The sequence below is a fragment of the Haliotis rubra genome, unplaced genomic scaffold (assembly GCF_003918875.1).
Source record: "Haliotis rubra isolate DU_JTF1 unplaced genomic scaffold, ASM391887v1 Scf23, whole genome shotgun sequence".
Classification (NCBI taxonomy): domain Eukaryota; kingdom Metazoa; phylum Mollusca; class Gastropoda; order Lepetellida; family Haliotidae; genus Haliotis; species Haliotis rubra.
In genome coordinates this window covers 1,949,242-1,966,534 of record NW_025766336.1, presented here as the reverse complement: position 1 = coordinate 1,966,534, position 17,293 = coordinate 1,949,242, and the positions used below count along the sequence as shown (strand labels likewise).

General features: G+C 43.6%; 1 protein-coding gene across 1 annotated transcript in view; it reads left to right on the top strand.

Annotated features, from left to right (window-relative positions):
* Window positions 1-17,293, top strand: part of LOC124277982 (AP-5 complex subunit zeta-1-like) — a 27,753-nt gene extending 10,460 nt beyond the window's left edge. The window contains exons 6-19 of the mRNA XM_046713710.1: window positions 654-821; window positions 1,328-1,942; window positions 7,676-7,713; window positions 8,161-8,323; window positions 8,754-8,932; window positions 9,271-9,354; window positions 9,590-9,795; window positions 9,975-10,061; window positions 10,438-10,560; window positions 11,200-11,332; window positions 11,804-11,989; window positions 12,458-12,609; window positions 16,295-16,342; window positions 16,751-17,293. Of these exons, the coding sequence (XP_046569666.1) occupies window positions 654-821; window positions 1,328-1,942; window positions 7,676-7,713; window positions 8,161-8,323; window positions 8,754-8,932; window positions 9,271-9,354; window positions 9,590-9,795; window positions 9,975-10,061; window positions 10,438-10,560; window positions 11,200-11,332; window positions 11,804-11,989; window positions 12,458-12,609; window positions 16,295-16,342; window positions 16,751-16,826 (2,258 nt within the window). The 3' untranslated portion in view covers window positions 16,827-17,293. The remainder of the gene's footprint in view (window positions 1-653; window positions 822-1,327; window positions 1,943-7,675; window positions 7,714-8,160; window positions 8,324-8,753; window positions 8,933-9,270; window positions 9,355-9,589; window positions 9,796-9,974; window positions 10,062-10,437; window positions 10,561-11,199; window positions 11,333-11,803; window positions 11,990-12,457; window positions 12,610-16,294; window positions 16,343-16,750) is intronic.

Sequence of the window (17,293 nt, the reverse complement as noted above, 5' to 3'; positions counted from 1 at the left end):
TAGTAAAATCCAAAGTATATATAATCCCACCTCCTATTCCGTAGGATTCTACAAGCAAATAAACATGAGTCAGGATAAGGAAAAATATGAAATTTTTAGAGTAAAATTAATATTTTTATACTTATCCTGACTCATGAGGTAAGCCCTCCCATCCTCCCCACTTAACACTTTGGATTTCCCTGGAAATTCAGGTGTTGGGCTCAGTATATGAGGAGAGAGTGAGGCACATGGGTTCAGGTGGCGCCCTTGTTCCCGCGCTTGTGGAAGGGAGGTAACTCGTGGTCAGTACTAATGAGTGATTTTTTATTGAAGGGAACTTCAATTGGGAGATACAAGTGTTCCACTAGGTTCGCCAGAAGAAGAAGACAAGCAAATAAACATGAGTCAGGATAAGTATAAAAATATTAATTTTACTCTAAAAATTTCATTTTTCTTACATCTAGATTTGATTGTAGAAATTCAGAAGAATGACATAGACACAGTGTTAATAGTTGCCTTTTGAGATCTATTGTGTATTGCATCTCAAGAATATAGCTGTATGGTTGAAAGTAAACAGCCATATTTCTACACACTCAAACTGCAGATTTGCGTGTTTGGCCTTGACTGTGTTTAGTAATGTAAGTGACTTCTAAGAGAGAAGCAATTGGTTACAGAGATAGTTCTGAAGACAAGTGAGCAGCTGTCCAAGTGGCTGGTGTCCGCTTCCCGCTATCAGGCTCCCAATCCTTACACCAAGAACCCTTTCCGTAAAGATGAGTCCAACCTCGTCACCGAAGTAGATGGCACTCCAAGTCGCAATTTCTTTACAGTTCTGAATATAGGTAGGTCCAGGACTCATAACTCCCCACCTCACAGACATCCATACTGTACACAGATAGCTAAGTGGAGGATGTTTGGGGTTACAGGAACTTACACTAGGTCTCCAGTATCCACAATGCCTGTTGATGTTGATGACTTTGGTGTTTAACAATATTCAGTAATATGCTCTGTGGAATCAACTTGTGAATTCAGTTTGACCTTTTTGTGTAAATATACAAACAATGGATTTTTTCCAGCAATTGTATGTACATATGTACATATGGAAATGATAATTTAAAGTTGTGATATGTGTAGACGGTGATATTTTCTCATTCATGTGTCCACAGTCATATTTATAGTTTCGTCTTTGAGTTGGTTAGATAACAGCTATCTGAATGTAAACAGGTGTATAAGGAGTTGGTTTCAAGGTATATCAAGACCAATGAAAAATTCCAAGACTTTATCATAATGTTATCTTGACATTATGGGGAATTCAAATGCTTTCTAACAATAACATGGATCTGTTCAGGGCAGTACTTCACAGACGACCAGTTCCTGAACATCTACACGTTCTCACTACTGTACCGCTGGCTGTACCACAACAACATCAACTGTGGTGATGGTGAGGCCACAGATGCTGACAGCAGCAAGGATCGGGAGACTCCTTTGTCTATGTTGGCGACAGATTCTCCACAGAGCTCTCCACGGAGAGATGGAACTTCCCCATCATTTGCGTCTCTTGATTCCCCATCGCGAGGGACAACACCCGTTAGTTCTCTCGACTCAAGTGACCAGTTTTCATCAATGATTTCCGAATCCCCTCAAAGAGGGAGTGCCCAGTTTTCATCAGTGATTGCCGAATCCCCTCAAACAGGAAGTGCTCAGTGTTCATCAATGGCTGGGGAATCCCCTAGAAGAGGGAGTGCTCAAGTTTCATCAATGATTACTGAATCCCCTAGGAGAGGGAGTGCTCAGCTTTCATCAGTGACTGGTGACTACTCTCGAAGAGGGAGCATTCAGCAGTTGTCAATGAGAATTGGCACTCCGGACTCGCAAGACAAGGGGAGACAATCAAAGGTGTTTGGGTCCCTGTCCTCGCGCACCGTTGACTACTGTTTCCGTGTGCTGGACCAGTGTGAAAGAAGTAAGTAGGATATTCATTTCATTTCCTTTGGTGATCAGGGAGGGCAGACAGAGCTGTAAGAACAGTTGTCTAAATACCCAGAATGATGTAGGTTAGTTATGTACATTCAGGAAGGTCATCCTGTCACCTTGGGTTTGAAATATAGCAATCAGATATGCTGACCAGTGATGCTGATATGAATGTTTCGCACGCATACCCCAGAATTTAGAAGTCTGATGGCTGATCCAGCTGACTGGGTGATCAGAAAGTTCATCTGATGCAAGCTCCTGTGGGCGTGTCCTCAGATCTTCATCATGTTCATGCTGATACTATCATAAAAAGAAAGTAAAAGAATAAAAGAAATCTGTACCAAGCCATGCCTGCAGGTGGTTTATAAGTTACGTGTGTCAGGAGTACAGGAACTTCACACTACAAGACTAAAGGCTGAGGCCTGTATACAGATGTGAAGCATGTAAAATCCCAGTTTCACAAAATACAGGAACTTAATTCTTTTTCATAGAGATCTTCCTATGGGGTACATATATGCATATTTTTGCGACTGAAACTGTCATGTGACAGGTAAGCACCATAGCCCAAATCATCATTCCTTCTGCTGTCATGCTACGTGCAACACGTGCTGGCTGACTGAGTTCTACAAGAAATGTCTGAGACTTCGACTACTGTATGTATATTGTCATTATTCGTTTTGGGGAACGTTTATTGACTTTCAGTTGTTCATGTCTTATTTTATGTGACATATAGTTGCAATTTACACTATTTTTCCCCATGGTTTACATAAATATTGCTATTCCATTTTAGCGTTGTACACGTTTGAAACTTGCTTATTAAAACAATTGTTTCATGCTGCATTGTTTTTTTTCATAAAATTTTCTGTTTTGTACATGTTATGGTGTTTCCCGCTGTTAGCGTCATGCTTTGCATGTTTGCTTTCAGGCGTTTACGGTGTGCTCCGCTTGTGGGCAAAACATACCACCTCAGGATGGGCATGATAAATGCTTATGCTGCCTTGAGAAAGCCGGTCATAATCCGGACGTATGTGAGCTATGTCTGGGGTTTTCACCTTAGGACTAGGAAAAGGAGAGCAGTGGACTTCCTTTTCTTCAAAGACTTACGTGAGGCGGGAGGTGACTCCATGTCGGAGGTCCCTCCATCCAAAGCTAAAAAACCTAAACATAGGTCTAAAAGTACTTAGGATAAACCTGCGTCTGTTTCTACCCCTCCTGTTAGTTCTCAGCCTTCATTTGATATGTCGCTTATCAATCATTTGTTTCAACAGCACATGGACACGATGAAGTCGTTACTCCACGATTCGGTTGCTGGGCTCCTCCAGGAGTTCCTCACCAACTCGGGGGGTGGGGCAGAGAGTTTTGGTGTGGGATTGGCAGGCTTGGCTAGATCCCCCAGCCTCGAATTTGCCGTTGATACTTTGGCTTCGGTTCCGTCTGTCTCGCCTCTGGCGGTGGGGGAGGGTTCGCACCCAGTCCCTGTCCCTTCTGGCTCGTGTCCCGTTGAGTATCCCCGGTGTGCCGGGGGCTCCAACCACTCGAGCTTCATCCTTGAGAGAGGAGGCCACTGTTATGCCAGTGGACCTCTCTGAGTCTCGGGACCGGGGCCCTGTTCCGTGCGTGGCGGTCGGGACGGAGAGTTTGTCTGGTTCTTTCTTTCCCCTGGTGTCCTTGGGTCGGTGGTTGGGTTCTCCCTTTGGGTTGGTCGCGACTCTGGCTCAGGCTTGGAGGCCGAGTCGATGGAGGTCGGGGATGCAGAAGAATCAGAGGGAACTTTCCGTTTTACATCGGCCTTACGGGAGGTGCGCCAGCACATAGCACTGGTTCTCCCTCAGGCTGCGATCCCCTTGGAGCAACAGGGCTCGGCTGAGTTCCACCTTCTGGGGGAGGCTTTCGCCCCACGGCAGCCTACTCAGACGCTGCTCTGAGTGCGTGTTCACTTCAGTGACCCTCAGGGGAGGCTCGGCTTCCTCGTTAGCTGCTCTTTGCAATCCGTGGCGACTCAGGTGATGTGTGCAGTCATGGGTATGCGCGGGCTGTGGTTGTTGACTTCCAGGTATTCCGCGGCGACAGGTATTCCGCTGGCCCTTCCATTTTGGCTTGGGGGTGGGGTGTGTGTCCGGCAGGAGTGGGAGAAGGCTACAACTAACCCTGGACTGTTACTGTCGGCCACTTACCACTTTCGAAGCGAGGCCGGCCAGAGTTTACCGGCATAAAGCGCACTCCCGTGCCGTCCTGTCTGGTCAAGGCAGGTATTCTGCGAGACGAGGTTCAGGCTTTGCTGTCCAAGTCCGCAATAAAGCGTGTTCCACCGGGAAAGGAACTATCAGGTCTGTATTCCACGTACTTTCTTGTCCCGAAGAAAGACGGAGGCTTCCGTCCCACACCCAACCTCAAGGGGTTGAACCGCATGATAGAGGTTCCATCCTTCAAGATGGAGACACTTCGCTCGGTGATCTCCTCTGTTCAGCCCGGCGATTGACTCATGTCGATCGACCTAAAGGATGCGTATCTTCATGTGCCAATACATCCCTCGTTCAAGCGTTACCTTCCTCTTGTTCGACGGGATTTGTTACCAATTTCGGGTGCTCCCCTTCGGCATATCTACTGCCCCCAGGGTGTTCACCAAGCTCATGTTAGTGCCGGACATATTAGCTCGGTCGCAAGGAAGGCATTGTCATCCTTATCTGGACGCTTTCCATGTGACTGGTTGCTGCGGGCACTAGCTCAACCAGCGAATCTAGACTCTACTCACATTGTGTTAGATATTCTAGTTCGCTGGGGTGGATCGTGAACCTCAAGAAATCCGACCTGGTACCCACCCAGGACTTTATTTATTCTCGGGGCGTGGTTCAATACACATCAGGGTCTGGTTTCCCTTTCGCCTGATCGGATCACCAGAGTATGGGAGTATGTCCCGTTCCTCTCACGCCCAGGCCGCTGCCACGGACATGGCTCCGGTTGCTGGGTCACATGGCGGTGACCGTCTCTGTGTGGCAGGTGAGGCTGAGGATGCGCCCTTTACAGCAGGCTTTGGCATGTCTGTGGGCTCACTCAGAGGATTTGGAGAAGTGTCTCACAGTTCCCAAGTGGTTATTTCCTCACCTTCAGTGGTGGACCGATGTCGGGAATCTCTCCAGGGGCTTCCACTTGAGCCTCCCAACACCAGTTCTCTCAGTTCAGACGGATACATCCCTTGCGGGCTGGGGGTGTGTGTTCTCGGCAGTCTGTCGATGTCCGGACGCTGGTCTGTAGCCGAAGCCCATCTTCACATCAACATATTAGAGCTGAGAGCCGCCAGGTTGGTATTCGAGCGCTTTGGGGATTACGTTCGGGGCCAGGTTGTTCATCTGCAAATGGACAGCCACAAGGCCATGACGTACATACTGGAGCAAGGCGGCACAGTGTCTCCAGCGCTCTTTTAGGGGACGTGGGAGTTCCTACTGTGGTGCGACCAGTATAACTGTGAGGTGGTTCCGGTATATCTCCCGGGGCTGCAGAACGTTCGAGCAGACACGCTCTCTCGCCGGTCCTGGTCCCGCACGAGTGGATGCTCAATCAGCAGATATTCAGAGTTATCTCCCAGTTGTACGGGTCGTTCCAGGTGGATCTGTTCGTGTCTGCGGGAGGAATCAGATACTAGTGTTCTGCTCTAGAATACCAGAAGGTGTACAAGACAACCGTTCAATATGAGAATAGGTGGTCCCGCTATGCTCGCTGATGTTCAGATAGGGGGATTGCAGATCCCTTTTCTGTGGATTTAATCCGAGTTTTGGAGTTCCTTTAGTCTCTTTGGCGGCTTCGACCATTTGTGGCTACTCCACTGCTATTTCCACTTTTCACACCCCTGTCAATGGTGCTCTTCTGGGGCAGCACCCTCTTATGCAGCGCTTCTTAGCTGGCGTGGATCGGTAAGCAAACAAGCCCACCTTGGGAATTGTCAATTGTGCTAGATTGGCTGTCCGGTCCTGCTTTCTCACGGCTATCGGCTATTTACCTTAAGTTGTTAACGGTTTCCTGTGGCGGTGACATCCGGTAGAAGGGTCGGCGATGTTCACACAATGTCGTCCGACCCGCACTGACGGGTTTTCACCATGATCGGGTCAGTATTCGCCTCCCGGATAGTTACCGTCCGAAGATCGATCACGCTTTCCATGTGATAGCTCCTATTGATCTTCCCACTCTTACCCAGTCTTCTACATTGGGGACCACTCCTACGCGTGCTCACCCGTTGGATCTCCGTAAGACCCTCAAGGTCTATATCAAACGAACACAGGGTATCCGTATCTGTTACGGTGATGAGAAAGCTGTGGTTCCTGCCAGTAAACAAACTATCTCTCGCTGGCTTGTTTCTGTCATCTGTGCAGCTTATCAGGCTAAGGGTAAGCTTCCCCGAGGGGTTGAAGGCTCAATCGGTTAGGGCAGTGGCTACTTCAGAAGCTTTGCAGCGGCACTGCCCATTGAAGATATTTGCTCAGCCGCTATTTGGCGTCAGCCGAGTTCTTTTATCCGACACTACAAGTTCAACATGCATTCTAGTGATCGTGCTAGTTTTGGTCGGTCTGTTCTCTCCAGTGGACAGTGTTCTGCCACCCTGACCGAGTGAGTCTCGGTTCATTATTTTGATTCTGATTTTCGATTGCTCTAATCGACTATCCACTGAAGGCTCATTGTTTACTTATACAATATATTCTCCTGTCGGTGTTGATTATATTGTTATGTGTACGCCCTTTCGGTGCTCAATCATGAATTGTCACTATGTGGGCTGGGCGTTTCCGAACATGTATCATGTTCTCATTCATTTACACTTTTGGCTCGGATCTGTGTACAATCCTCCCTTTCGGGTCACCTCCCATCATGCCTCTCTTCGAGCTGCGGGTCATATATGACCAGGTGAGTGTTTTTAGCGTAAGTAGCATGCTTCGTCCACAATATCGCTAATTTTCTTGCACCTAACAGAATTCCCACCTCCCTAGCCTTCGGTCTTTGGGAGTCTGTGTTTATGCATATATGTACCCCAAGGAAGATCTCTATGAAAATGAAATAGCTAAACCTGTAGAGGTTTCCAATTCTTTGAAGATAATCTTCCTTGGGGTAGGGCCGACCACCTCCCTGCAATTCTGTTTACTGACGCTTTGTCAGCAGAAGGAATGATGATTTGGGCTAGGGTGCTTACCTGGTTGGCCACGCATAGTATAGTAAATACAAAGGCATATGACATTTTCAGTCCCAGAAAATGCATATATAATGTAGATTCTCTTCAAAGAATTGGAAACCTCTACAGGTTAAGCTAAGTTTATTTAAATAGTTTTTGATGATGATAAATATTTGTACATTTGCATAGGCGGATCCAGAGGGGGGTGGGGGCAGGGTGGGGTGGGGTGAGGTTGCAGGGGTGCCCCCTCGCCCTTTTGTCCTGAAAGTTTATGAAGTTATTATTTGACAATTGAATACAGTTGAAAATGAAGTGTGCACCCCCTCACTTCTCAAACATCTGTATCCATCCCTGATTTCTTGCTCGTTGAATTCAGAGTGTAAACAGTTGCCGCGATCAAGACTTCATGATGTATGTAGACCATCAAGGGTTTACAAGGCAGTTAATAGCTAATCAGCTGGTTAGATTTGGTCAGGTTTGTTGCTGAAACCTCTACTTCTGATTATGAGATAATGTGTGCTGATGTCAGTCAGCTGAAAGGCACTACTTATGCCCATTGTATATCTTTTTCAGAGCCAAAGGTTAACACTGATGCTGAACTGCAGATTGCTGTAAGTACAAAACTGACTCTATCTGATGTAAAGGATGGTCCAATACATTTCTTGGCACTGTCTCTTGCTCTGGAGCATAAAAGCAATACACTTGTTGAAATGATGTGTATTCATGAGAAGTTGGCAGAGTTCTGAGATGTCATTAATGAATGAAGGAATTGTATTTTCCTCAGTTTCTAGACAGATGAGTCTTGTTCATATACAGGTATTGTCAGTTAGTTAGATATGTCCTGCTACAGTGTGATATCGCAGCAAGTTTAAATTATCACAGGAAACTAAAAATGATTGAACAGTCTTTTGATGTTTTTTTCAAGAATGTCATTCACCCTGGACAAAAAACATTATTGTGGGATAAAGTGTATTTATAATTTAAGAGACATTTTGCACCAGATAATAAAGATTGCTGAAAGTGTTGCCTGGTATGTTCCAACTGTTTATTGTCTGCAGTGCTTGGTTGAGGCAGTGACTGTCCTTGACCTCATCTGTGAGCTGGATGAAGGTCATGTTCCTCGTGTGCACCAGGAAGTGAAGCGTCTGTATGCTCGCGTGTCATCTGAAGCCCAATATGCACCCATTGTACTGCAGATATTGCAGTTCTTTGTTAACCACAGTAAGTTAAACATGTTTGAAACAGTGTAGAGGAATACTTCATGATGAATCTTGCCAGAACGGGCTTGACCATGTTGCCTTATTTAATTACAGGATATTGTGATGAGTTAGACAAACATTTGTTCAATAATTCCTGCAAAATGATTTTGAACCCTTGCCTCAGAGTGGCAGTTCTACAATGTATATGTTAAATACAACCAGTTCACATGACAAGCTAGTAATATGTCCTGAGTCCCAGGTTCTAACAGCTGGTCTCAGATGGCCTGTGTTCTGCATGGGTATCTGGATATACACTGGCTATTTTATATGGTTATAGTAGAATGAAATTGCACAACTGCAAGGATGGGAATTTGGTGAAGATCAAAATATTTTATGATTGCATGAACAATGCTTGAAATTCTTAGGAGATTTAAGTCCATCATATTAAACAGGTAGCGCTGTGGTCCATGACCCTGGAGATACATACCTGCACTACTTCCGTAATGTGTTGGGCCGCAACTTCCACGATCCAGGTGTGGCATTCGACACCATCAGATTTATTCTGCGTAACCTTGAGACCCTGTGTCATACAACCAAGGTCCTCTCTTCTTTCTTCCCCAACATTCTGAAGGTAGGTGTAGACAAATGACATTGCAGATGCAGTTTACAGTCTATTCCCAATCATGTCCGTATTTTGAATTTCTTTTCTTGTTAAATGGACAACATGCATATGTTTTACTGCAAGTGTTCCTAAGGGGTGTCTGTGCACTGATTACTGATATGTGATGTGTGTGTGTTGGTTATGTTTGCCTGTTCATCAAACTCATCTTCCTGACTGTAACAAGTATGATCTTAAATTGAGCACACTTTTGGTAAAAATATAATCCTAGCTCAGTGTTGACTTATTTGTAAGAAACTTTGTTCTGCCTATAATGGTACATTTGAATGTATCTAATCGTATGTTGACAGATTCTTGCCTGGCATCCGCGGACATTTGTGTCTGAGTTTACAGAGATCCTGCCTGCCCTCATGTCTCCTGCCACAGCCATGGAGGTGAGTCCATGCCGTTAGGGCAAATACATTTTGCCTTATCCTGACCAATACTATATTGATTATCTTTCATTCTCTCGAAATGAAGTGGAAACTTGTGTTCCGGAAGAACAGAAAAAACATCCAACCTGAACACATCCTTGCTCCATGCAGGCATACCAGAACCACATGACTAGTTCAGTTTACTTGTAGCATGCCCCACAGTTGTACAGGTCTGACATGGAGCTCTACTTGGTAGGTGTTCCACACAGTCCTTGACCTTCCATGCGTCACAGCAGCTTTAGAGGTTATCGAGAAAGCCAAGAAGATTGAGCATCTAGGTCAGGGATCAACTGGGGATGCGGAACCATCCAACTCTGTGGAGGCCTTCCAGCACCCGTTCTACAGACCTCTGTTCAGCTTTGTCACCCGCTACGACGGTGGCCACGGAGACACCATCGACAAGTATGTACACTTCATGCAGCATGCAACACACAATTACTAAAATATTTACATGTTTTGATGTAAGAATCATTTAACTAATATTGTATGACTGTAATTTGGTCATAATTGCTTTTCAATGCTTGTATCAATTCAGTGACAGTTTTCTAAGGAATCAACTCATCTCTTTGTGTGTTCCCCAGATTGTCGTCTCTACACAACATCTTGTCTGACATGAAAGCCTTACCCAGGGTGGTGGTGTGCTCCCAGACAGTGCCAGTACTAGTCAGGTAATAGTACTTGTTCTAGTGGGTAAATGACATGCTGAGATTGTTATTGATCCAGGGGCTACACCATGTCGATTCCAGCTTCAATAAGGTAGCCAGCAAAGACGAGTACAAATACTATGTGCTGTACAGATGGCCAGTGACTTGGCTGTTTGCATGTTATCATAGCCATCAAAGGTGGAAAGTTGACAGGTGTCTTGCTGGATGAGACAAACAAACATCCTGATAACACCAAAATAGGATCAGTTTGTAGGAGACATGTTTGACCAAACCATCACTGGGACTCCATCTCCAACCCCACCTTTCCTTCTCCCTGCACCATCTCCTACAGTTATCCTTCTGTGTGTGATGTATTGTCAACATGACTCCTGTTGTCCAGGGTGTGGTTCTCTGTGGTGCTGGAGGAGGTGGACGTGGAGTTCGCAGGGCAGCTACTTCCTGTCATGCTGGAGAGGTCCTCTCTGCTCTACGCTATCCCAGAATTCCAGAATGACATCAGAAGGTATGCCACGACCTTAGTTAGAAACCAATGATGTCTTTATTCTGGTTCTACTGTACTGCTACAATATATAGTATTTAAGGAAAATTTACGGAAAACGTCTGATCTGTTCTCATACTGAGTTTTGTTGCCGTGTGACGATAGTAGGTCCATTGGTGAGTCAGTGGGTGAGTTTAGTTTTAAGCCGCACCCAGCAATTTTCCAGCTATATGGCGGCGGTCTGTAAATAAATGAGTCTGGACCAGACAATCCATTGATCAACAGCATGAGCATCGATCTGCGCAATGGGGAACCGATGACGTGTGTCAACCGAGTCAGTGAGCCTGACCACCCAATCTCGCTAGTCGCCTCTTATGACAAGCAGGGGTTACTGAAGATCAATATTCTGACCCGGACCTTCATGGGTAAGGTCCATTGGTGATACTTTAAGGTGTCCAGTGGAAGTTGCATGAGGGAGCAGAGAGATTCTTTGTTGGAGGAGGGGGAGATCTAAATCTTAAATTATTATAATTGATTATTCTCGAATTGTAGTGAATGATTAGTGGTATAATACATAATACTTAATCATGATATTTATTATATTGAATGACTTCAAGAACTGTAATGACTGGTCTTGAGTGACACTGCTAATTTGAATCACAGACTCTTGTCTGAGAACCTGGTTGCCCTGCTACGGAAGTACCCCAGCATCGTGAACAACCAGTACCAGGAGATCTCCACCTTCCTCATGGGCACACGCGACTTCTCTGACAGGGAGGCCATCTTCTCTAATCTGGTGAGTCTTAGGTCAGACATGTCACATTTCACAATCATACTCCAGTGTAGAGCACTTCACAATTGTACTTTATTATATACAACTGCAAGCCATGAAATAGTGTGATTACCAAGTTGGTTGCACTCGTCTGAATCAACAGCCTGGAGCATGATATGGTGTCACTGTGTGAGGAGCATGTCTGAGGAAGAGCAACATCCTTCATGTTGTTGGACTGCAGTGTGTTATGCCCTACACTGGGCAATGGGCATCCATGAAGTAACACAACTCTGTAAGGATTGCTCAAACTTGTGTCTGTTCAACAGACCCATCATTGTTCATTTTATACATATTACTGTTAGCTGTGACTAGTAGTGGGGTGGTGTGGTAGCCGAGTGGTAAAAGGGTTCACTTGTCACACCAAAGGCTGGGTTCGATTCCCCACTTGGGCACAATGTGTGAAGCCATACTCACTCACTAACGCACATGTTGTAGGTGTGGTGTGTAGGTGAGCTCTGTTCCCTTCACCATGACCCCGGCTGTACGGCAGACCTCATCGCCAAGTATTATGAAACTCTTGAGGCAATGACCTATGAGGTGTCAGGCTTGCTGTTGTCTGCAGAACATAGGTCGGAGGTCAGCCCGAAGATCGTGTCAGTACTCATCTCCGCCATAGCCAAGGTGAGTGCATCCTCCAGACCTGTGTCACCCAAGGTCATCACAGCAGATGTTTTAGCTCTAAGATCACTCTGTGAATGTAGCCATAATTGCTTTATTGTACCCGAATCATATTACCTTGACGTCATTCTCTGAGAACCTCTTGCAAACAGTGCATGTTTTTTTTTTTAATTATTCAAGTTGAAATTTTCTGATGACTTGATTTTGTAAAATCTGCCATCAGTATTCTTTAAGCATGTTGAGTGGATAGAAAGCTCTGGGATACTTTCTTGGAATGGTTATGCTGAGTAGCTGTTGGTATGATTAACATCTTAAAGTCTTAAAGCAAATGTTATAAAAGCGAGAAATATTTAGTCTCTTTTTTGGCTGTTACACATGTGTGAGGTGTAGAGAAATACGCTTCATGCTGGAACTGTAGTTGTGTGCATGAGAGGCACTGGTTGTGACAAGATGTATCTGTCATGTCTGCAGCTGTCCACCAGGTGTCAGGACCTGATACCACGCGCCATCTTGTGTCTAACCAAAGTTGCTAAGCAACACTACAACAACGCAGTGGACCCTGAGGGCAGTGAGGCCCTAGTGAGCCGAGCCCATGAACTTATCAACTTGCTGAAACTGCCAAAGTGAGTGCCAGTGGTGACAATGGACTTTAGAAACACAATGACATCCATGGATAATGTCACTCTCATGCCCTGGTATTGTCGGTAGTATGTTGACAGGAATCTCTGACATTACATATATTTAAAACATATCATAATGTTCCAAATAATTATTCCATTTCTTCACCCATTGCCAAAGAAATAATCACTAGCTGAAACCCAGTGCAGAAGACTTTCAACACTAGCTTGAAATAGCAGAAGGAATTGCAAAGGGTTTTCATAATGTTAATGGTTCAACATAAGAAAATCATACTGCCACTCTTCATTAGTTATCAATGAAAAATGTACATCTCTGTCATAGCATTGTGACGTCATCAAGCTCATGATGTCATAGCATTGTCAGGGCATTGTACAAAATGTACTGTCTCCTACATGAGTCCTAGGAGATATCGTTGATGTCACACAAGCAATATCTCCTGTGGAACACAGTTTGGGATGATAAAAGAAAATCATACTGCCATTATTGTGATCCCTTTTCACGATTATGTGGTTGAAGCAAATAACACACAGGCAACAAGGCTGGAGCTTGAGCATACATTGTGACTTGGAGTACACAATGGGGCTACCGGATCAGTCGGACAGTATTAAGGGTTTTCATCCCAATTTTTCTCCTACACCCCATTAACAGCAGGGTAAATTTGTTGGAACATGATTTGATGTTGTCCACACAAATTTATCCCAAGATGCCCCAGTTACAAAAAGGCAACCCCTATACACAACGGGGTATGGCAGAAGGAACATCATGTGGAAACTCATAATTTATATGGATGATCCTGTACCCCATTGTCTATACTACTCTTGGTGATACTAACACTGGTAACTTGTGATTTATATGGATGATCCTGCACCCACTTGTCTATACTACTCTTGGTGATACTAACACTGGTAACTTGTGATTTATATGGATGATCCTGTACCCCATTGTCTATACTACTCTTGGTGATACTAACACTGGTAACTTGTGATTTATATGGATGATCCTGTACCCCACTTGTCTATACTACTCTTGGTGATACTAACACTGGTAACTTGTGATTTATATGGATGATCCTGTACCCCCATTGTCTATACTACTCTTGGTGATACTAACACTGGTAACTTGTGATTTATATGGATGATCCTGTACCCCACTTGTCTATACTACTCTTGGTGATACTAACACTGGTAACTTGTGATTTATATGGATGATCCTGTACCCCACTTGTCTATACTACTCTTGGTGATACTAACACTGGTAACTTGTGATTTATATGGATGATCCTGTACCCCACTTGTCTATACTACTCTTGGTGATACTAACACTGGTAACTTGTGATTTATATGGATGATCCTGTACCCCCATTGTCTATACTCTTGGTGATACTAACACTGGTAACTTGTGACTTTTATATGGATGATCCTGTACCCCACTTGTCTATACTACTCTTGGTGATACTAACACTTGTAACTTGTGATTTATATGGATGATCCTGTACCCCATTGTCTATACTACTCTTGGTGATACTAACACTGGTAACTTGTGATTTATATGGATGATCCTGTACCCCACTTGTCTATACTACTCTTGGTGATACTAACACTGGTAACTTGTGATTTATATGGATGATCCTGTACCCCACTTGTCTATACTACTCTTGGTGATACTAACACTGGTAACTTGTGATTTATATGGATGATCCTGTACCCCCATTGTCTATACTACTCTTGGTGATACTAACACTGGTAACTTGTGATTTATATAACACTGGTAACTTGTGATTTATATGGATGATCCTGTACCCCCATTGTCTATACTACTCTTGGTGATACTAACACTGGTAACTTGTGATTTATATGGATGATCCTGTACCCCATTGTCTATACTACTCTTGGTGATACTAACACTGGTAACTTGTGATTTATATGGATGATCCTGTACCCCATTGTCTATACTACTCTTGGTGATACTAACACTGGTAACTTGTGATTGATATGGATGATCCTGTACCCCATTGTCTATACTACTCTTGGTGATACTAACACTGGTAACTTGTGATTTATATGGATGATCCTGTACCCCATTGTCTATACTACTCTTGGTGATACTAACACTGGTAACTTGTGATTTATATGGATGATCCTGTACCCCCATTGTCTATACTACTCTTGGTGATACTAACACTGGTAACTTGTGATTTATATGGATGATCCTGTACCCCATTGTCTATACTACTCTTGGTGATACTAACACTGGTAACTTGTGATTTATATGGATGATCCTGTACCCCACTTGTCTATACTACTCTTGGTGATACTAACACTGGTAACTTGTGATTTATATGGATGATCCTGTACCCCACTTGTCTATACTACTCTTGGTGATACTAACACTGGTAACTTGTGATTTATATGGATGATCCTGTACCCCACTTGTCTATACTACTCTTGGTGATACTAACACTGGTAACTTGTGATTTATATGGATGATCCTGTACCCCATTGTCTATACTACTCTTGGTGATACTAACACTGGTAACTTGTGATTTATATGGATGATCCTGTACCCCATTGTCTATACTACTCTTGGTGATACTAACACTGGTAACTTGTGATTTATATGGATGATCCTGTACCCCCATTGTCTATACTACTCTTGGTGATACTAACACTGGTAACTTGTGATTTATATGGATGATCCTGTACCCCACTTGTCTATACTACTCTTGGTGATACTAACACTGGTAACTTGTGATTTATATGGATGATCCTGTACCCCATTGTCTATACTACTCTTTGGTGATACTAACACTGGTAACTTGTGATTTATATGGATGATCCTGTACCCCATTGTCTATACTACTCTTGGTGATACTAACACTGGTAACTTGTGATTTATATGGATGATCCTGTACCCCATTGTCTATACTACTCTTGGTGATACTAACACTGGTAACTTGTGATTTATATGGATGATCCTGTACCCCATTGTCTATACTACTCTTGGTGATACTAACACTGGTAACTTGTGATTTATATGGATGATCCTGTACCCCATTGTCTATACTACTCTTGGTGATACTAACACTGGTAACTTGTGATTTATATGGATGATCCTGTACCCCCATTGTCTATACTACTCTTGGTGATACTAACACTTGTGTAACACTGGTAACTTGTGATTTATATGGATGATCCTGTACCCCACTTGTCTATACTACTCTTGGTGATACTAACACTGGTAACTTGTGATTTATATGGATGATCCTGTACCCCACTTGTCTATACTACTCTTGGTGATACTAACACTGGTAACTTGTGATTTATATGGATGATCCTGTACCCCACTTGTCTATACTACTCTTGGTGATACTAACACTGGTAACTTGTGATTTATATGGATGATCCTGCACCCCACTTGTCTATACTACTCTTGGTGATACTAACACTGGTAACTTGTGATTTATATGGATGATCCTGTACCCCACTTGTCTATACTACTCTTGGTGATACTAACACTGGTAACTTGTGATTTATATGGATGATCCTGTACCCCACTTGTCTATACTACTCTTGGTGATACTAACACTGGTAACTTGTGATTTATATTGGTGATACTAACACTGGTAACTTGTGATTGTCTCACTGAACTTGTATGATTTGGCATTTCCAGTTTTGCGTCAGTGGTACTTAATCCTGCAGCAGACATCGACTCTGGAAGGTGAGTCATTTCTCACATCAATATCATGATAACTCCATGAGCATGGTGACTAGACAAAATGTATAGGAAATTACAGGTTCTAGTGAGTATGGTTTTATGCTGCTTTTAGCAATATTCCAGCAATATCACGGGGACACCAGAAATGGGCTTCACACATTGTACTCATGTGGGGAATTGAACCGGGTCTTCGGCACGACGAGCGAATGCTTTAACCACTAGGCTTCCAAACCACCTCTTCTGTTGATTGAACCAGTTTTTGTCTGTCAAATTTGGTGCAGTGAAATCTCATTTTAGTTGAACAGCCATTGTGACAATAGTGACCCAATCAAAACCATCACCACATACATGTGGTCATCCTCCTTGACAAGAGTATAACTCTCTTACCCTTCATGTTTGGTGTTTTTGCAGGTGGCATCGTGACAACACAGCTCTCCCCATCATCCTGAGAGGCACCTACAGACTGCTCTGTCCTGACTCCAAGTGATGATGAGCAGTAGAGATATCATGTTCTATTTACATTAACCTCTTGAAAAATACTAGACACTGTGTGATATCTGCAAAATAATTTGCTCTTTTAAACAAATGAGTGAATATAACATAAACTGGGCGAAACTTGGACCAAAGGGACCACAAGTCATGTCAAGGTTGAACAGATCATTCCAGATAGAGAGTAAATACATAGTGTATTCCTTCAAACTAGCCTCGCACACATTTATTTATTTAACACTTGTGACTGTAAAACAAAGTGCAATATATTTATTTTGTTACAAACAATTTTTCAAACTTGTTTCCTGTTCTTTGTGAATGACACACTTGTTTCTCCATGGGAATGGTAAGATAATTTCACACACGTTAGCTTGGCTGATGAAAAATCGATAAATAAAGACTAAATTCCACTTAAAGAAATGTTAGTGATCAATTTTGGCTTATAATAAAAAATGTTAGTACTAA